Source organism: Pteropus vampyrus, unplaced genomic scaffold (genome assembly GCF_000151845.1).
Source record: "Pteropus vampyrus isolate Shadow unplaced genomic scaffold, Pvam_2.0 Scaffold147, whole genome shotgun sequence".
Lineage (NCBI taxonomy): Eukaryota > Metazoa > Chordata > Mammalia > Chiroptera > Pteropodidae > Pteropus > Pteropus vampyrus.
The window spans coordinates 2,680,389-2,686,297 of NW_011888928.1; the positions used below are offsets into that span (position 1 = coordinate 2,680,389).

Below are 5,909 nucleotides of genomic sequence, written 5' to 3' on the forward strand. Positions count from 1 at the left end.
TGCCATATGAGGACATGGTGAGAAGGTGGTTGTCTGCAAGCCGGGAAGAGAGCTCTCACCAGCACCCAACCATACTGCAACCCTGATCTCAGGCTTCCAGCCTCCAAAATCATGGGAAAAAAAAAAATAATGTTGGTTAAGCCACCCGGGCTATGGCATTTTGTTATGGCAGCCTGAACTGACTAAGACATACATACAAATATAAATGCATATAAATACATGGAAACATATTAAACACACTTTTCTGTCATTTGCTTCTTCCACCCCCACCCTTAGTATTTGAGGGTGATCTCCACACCAGCACACCTACCTCATTCTCTTGAGTAGCTGTGTAGTATTCCACTGTGTGAATGTCCCATGAGTAATTTTACTGGCGTCCTGCTGCTGGACATTTTGGTTGTTTCCAAGCTTTTGCAATTACAAACAGTGACTGTCTTCATACATGTGTCTTGACCCACATGTGGGGAGCATATCTGTAGGACAAACTTTCAGAAGCAGAATCCTATCAATATTTGAATATACTATAATCTCTTTTATTAAAAAAAAAAAAACTCCCACAATAACTTCCTTCCCATCTCAGCTACTACATCTGCTCTCTCCTCCCTTTTAAATAGCTGTCTACACCAGCTCTATTTTCCCTACCTACAGCACTGCCTCCTTCTGATCCCACCTTGCCACCCCAGACACACAGGCCATTTAGTCTTCACTGGTGAGTTAGAATGACTCCATGCCTAAACATGCAATGGCCACTCTACTGGACCCGCGGCAGAATGTGACAGTCGACTACTCCTCCTTTCAATGAGCTCTTCCCTTAGCATCCATTCTGCAATAGTCTTCCGGTTTCCTTCCTTCTTGACTATTCTTTTCTTGTCTGTCTCTTGACAGTTCATGGTTCTTTTCCTGTTCTTAAATACTACAGTTACTTGGGACTTAGTTTAGATTTATTTCTTTTTTTCTCAACCTATTATTCTCTCTTCCTATGATCTCATTCATTACGATGGCTTCAATAGCCATCTGTATACCTGTGACTCTCAATTGCGTACCTTCAACCTAAATCTCTCCTCTGGAGTCCAGATTCATATATCCAACTGCCTCCTAGATATCTCCACTTATATGTTTCACAGACATCGCAAAGATAATACACCCCTAATTACAATCTGGCTCTTTGCTTCTTTTAAAACTCCTTTCCCTATATTTCCTGTCTTGATAAAATGGCACCTTCATCTACTCCATTTCCAATACGACCAACCATTACAAAGACCCCCGGAATTCCACTTCCTAACATCTCAAAAATGGATCCACTTCTCTTTGTTTCCAGTGCCACTACCTTGGTTCTCACCTGGATTATCAAAATGGCCTTCTTCCCGGACCCCAGCATCCACTCTGACTCTCATCATATTTTTTTTTCCCCATTAATGTAGCCAGAATGATCTTTTCAAATGCAAATATGACATGTCATTCCACTGTTAGAATCTTGCTGTGCCTCCCCTATTGTCCTCAAGTGAAGCCCCAAGATTGTTCATGATTTGGCCCTGCCCTCCCTGCCTGGCCTCATCTGACTCCCTTCCCCCCAACACCCAGCAGGGCTTCTTTAGTTCCTGATAGTGCCACGTGCTCTTTCCCCCAGCTTTCTACCCATTTGTCATCACAGCCTCAGAGACTGACCAGCTTCTGTTCTTCATCAAAAAACATCCCCCTACAGGAAGACCTATGTGATGCTTTTGTACTTCCCTGTTCTTCTCCCAGGTACCACTTCCGTTATAATAATGTATCTGTATTCATCTTCTATTTAATGCTTGACTGTCCCACTAGAATTATAAGCTCTGGGAATACAAGAACACTACAGATCTCAGGCGTTGACAGACTTTCTGTAAAGGGTCAGTTAGAAAATATTTTGGGCTCTGCAAGATATATAGTCTTTCACAACTACTCATGTCTGCTGTGGAAGCATGAAAGCAGCCATAGAACATATAGAAAGAAATAGTCATGACCGAGTTCCAATAAAACTTTATTTATAAAAACAGGTGGTGAGTGAAATTTGGCTTGTGAACCATAGCTTGCCCACCCCTGATCTATATTAATGACCACTGTGCTTAGAGCTGACAATTTTATAGCACTCACTATGTGCAAGGCACTGTTCTAAGTGTTTTCCATATGTTCATTCATTTCATGTTTTGAATGACTTCATGAGGCAGATACTATTAGTGTCCCCATTTGCAGATGAGACTGAGAGCTCACAGTAACTTACCCAAGCACACCCAGCCACTAAGTTACATTTGTACCGAGGCAGTGGGGCTCCAGAGTCTATGCTCATAACCCTTTTGGTTGGCGAATGAATGAACAAATGAGTGACCAAATAAGACTGGGGTATGAAAGTCTTCAAAAAGTATAAAATACGACAGAGGTTGGAAAGTTGTTGCTACTGATTTCTTGCAAGAGAAGTTCCCCTTTCAGTTGGAACTGAGCTTAACAAGCCAGGATACTAAATGCAACTCCTTTCGCCCCAGTCCTCACCCCCAGGTCTGCGTGTCTAAGGCGTGACCAGCAAAAGCAGGCACAAAAGCATTGTCCTTTCGTCACGGGCTCTAGTCAAAGGCACTATCAGAAATGGGGAACCCAGGGGGCCATCTGGAATTCCTCCCCTACAATGCTTTTTTTTTTTTTTTTTTTTGCTCAATTTTCTCTACCTTTGTTCAATCTCTGAGTTTCTCCCTTATCAGTTAAGAGGCAGGAGAGTGAACAGATTAAGACAGCGGGCTTTTGAGTCTTATAGAACAGATTCAAATCCAGCTTTCTCAGCCTCAGTTTTTATATCTGTAAAATGCGGATAGGAACAGTACCTATCACTTCAGATAGCTATGGCAGTTCCATGAGATGGAGTGTCCTAAGTAGCTCGTAAATGCCCATCACTGTTATTTTCATTATCCTGGTACTTAGGACACAGGAAGACAAAGTGAACAGTCAAAACAACACAAGATTTGGAGTCAGATGAAACTGAATCCCATGTCTGTTCTTTATTAGCTATGCGACCTCATGCACATCATTTAATTCAGGAGGTCACATGCCACTTAAATTTCCAGAACATTTGGGAAATTGTTATAGGGTTGGCAAACCTTTTTTCCCCCAAATAAGAACATTAATAATTTTCTTTAAAATCTAACATTTATTTTCACCATTGTTTTATAAATGAAAGAACATTTTAATGCCCCCCTCCCAAAAGAAAGTAGGAAGGATATATGAGAATAATGAACTCAAAACAGTATCCTTGTTTCTCTTGTTACACTTATTTCCAGCATTTGGAAAGGGACACTCGGTCTAAGCTTCATTTTCTCATCTGTCAAATGGGATAATAATATATACACACGCATGGCTGATCTAGCCGATGTGCCTGGAGCAAAGTAGGGGCTGATGAGGGGCCGTCAGCCCCCTCCCCCGGTCTTCCTCTCACTCCATCTCCCTCTGCTAATTCCCTTCTCTCCTCTTTGACCCTCCTGGGAGCTGACAGAGGGAGGGACCAGAAAGAGCCACTGCATAGGATCTCAAAGGACTTTATTGGGGCAGGGGTAGTGGTGGTGGTGGTGATGTTGACACGCCCAGGCTGTGGTCTAGGAATGACCAAAAGAGAAGAAAATTCACTCCTTCCGGAAAAATGTAGGTGCTCTGGGGAAAGTGGCCTGTTTTCATCCGCCAGGTAGGGAGAGAGCCCCAGCTGGAGGGCAAGGTCTGAGGGAGAAATTTTACTATCTCTGGAGACAAAAGGACTTTTGTGTGTTAATGGTGTCTGGGTGGGGTGGGGTAGGGAAAGGGGAAATGGTTAATGGGAGTGAGAATGAGATTCTATAGGAGAAATAAAGAGCAAGAGAGACAGATAGAACTGGCAAGCAGATGAAAGGGAGAAACCAAAGCAGAGAGAGTGAAAGCGGAAAAATACAAGCCTTGAAAGAGAGAGTTCCCTTGGGCCAGAAAGACTTTGGTTTTCGCCTCTCAGTCCTGAGTGCTCAGAGAGGTGTCTGAAGGGGCGTCCGAGCCTGAGCTCCGACCTGGTGCCTTCGCAGACGAGCTGTGCAGCTCCGCGTACCCATCGATGAAAGGGAGCCCTGGGCCTGATGGTGTCTCCAGTAACACGAAATAGGAGTGAGGTGTCCACAAGCTAATTTCAATTATTTTTTAAAAGCTCGGACCCGAAATGTTCCCTACTGAGGGATCTTCAAAGGCTGCCCAGAGCTGGTTGGCTATTGTTCCATGAATGAAGGTGGGTGGCTGGCTAAAGGGTATTTAATAAATGCCTTTTATTGGATGGACACAGACTTGTAAGGTTGAGGCCTGAGAGTAAAACATTGCTGCGGCCACCGCCCCTCCCAGCCCTGGCTCTCTGGGGACTGAGTCAGTTACAGACACAGGACTCTTTCCTGAAAACTCGAGAAAAGAAAGATGTAGCCGAGGAAAGAAGAAAGGCGAGGAGGTCGTTTTCTTCGGGTACACGCTAGACATTTAGAAAATAGAACCAGAAGGGGAAGATCAGATCAGCGGAGCGAGCCCGTTTCATGTCTTTAAAGAGAAAGAATTATTCCTCGACCCAGTCCTTGGGGAGGGACCCTTGGAGAGTTAGGCCCAGCTGGAGACCCGTCAGAGCCCAGGGAAAATTCAGAACCACAGGAGCTTGTTGGATTTGGACCCAGAGAAACACATGTTGTTATTGCAGTTGCCTTGGTAACTGGGGGGGCAAGCGGAACATGGCCTCCCCATCTTGTACGGTGCCTCACCAATCCAGTTGCCCCTGGAAGAGAAAAGGTCCCAGAAAGATGGGGTCAGGGGACAGAGGAGACTGAGCAACCCTCACACAGGTTTCCGAATCTCAGCAGCACCACTGACTGGCCGCGCGTCCTTGGGCAAGTCATAGCTGCAAGCCTCGGTTTCTTCATCCGTCAAACCAAGAGACGACTTCTCCCCAGCACGGGGATGTAGCGAAAATGAAATAACAGAGCCACGTGTGCATGCGCCTAGCACCGTGCCTGGCAAATAAGTGACTCCCCAGCAAGGGTTAATTTTCTTATTCCTTCCACCCCGCTCTCTACCCCGACTCAGGCGGATCTAAGTGTCAGTCCTGGTCCTGGATTCTGCCACCTGTGAGTTGGTGACAGAATAAACCACCTCGTTTCTTGCATCTTGATTTTATTCTCTGAATAAAACAAATAAATAAAATGGTGTCTGTAAACATTATGTGAAAACACTTTGTAACTTATAAGAGTACAACTACACAAATGAGAGCTCGAATAATTAATTAGACAATGAGTGTAATTTAATCATGGTGGTGGGAGGGGGGGTGGGGGGGGGAGACATACCCCTGAAGCCTTGTCAGGGTCACTGCTGTTTATTTCTTAAACAGCCTTATCCCAAACCCATCCTACCAGCTCCTGAGTTAACCCTTGCAACAGGCCACGGTCTTTGCGGGGAAGGGGAATAGGGAGCTATTGCTTAATGGGTACCGAGTTTCTCTTCGGGGTGAGAAAAAAGTTTTGGAAATAGTGGTGGTGGTTGCACAACATTGTGAATGTAACGAATGCCACTGAGCTACACACTTAAACATAGTTAAAATGGCAAATTTAATGCTATATGTATTTTACCACAATTTAAAAAAGTTATTAATGTAATATCCCAAGACCCATTGAACTATACACTTCCAATGGGTGAGTTGTATGGTATATGAATTGTATCTCAATAAAAGCTGTTAAAAAAAAAAAGGAACACCACACACCAGTTCCTGATCAAGAACTTTCAGTGGCTTCCCATTGCCTAGGCAAGGGTTAGTACATATTTTATTTTGGAAAGGGCCAGACAGTAAATACTTTAGGCGTTGTGGGCCAGATGTCTCTCTCACATGAAAGCAGCCACAGATAATATTAAGTGAA

General features: G+C 44.3%; 1 protein-coding gene across 1 annotated transcript in view; it reads right to left on the minus strand.

The window, feature by feature from the left end:
* Positions 1-4,644: 4,644 nt before the first annotated feature.
* R3HDML (R3H domain containing like) overlaps positions 4,645-5,909 on the minus strand; it is a 10,146-nt gene continuing 8,881 nt past the window's right edge. Inside the window, exon 5 of the mRNA XM_011369369.1 lies at positions 4,645-4,777. Coding sequence (XP_011367671.1) covers positions 4,645-4,777 — 133 coding nt within the window. The remainder of the gene's footprint in view (positions 4,778-5,909) is intronic.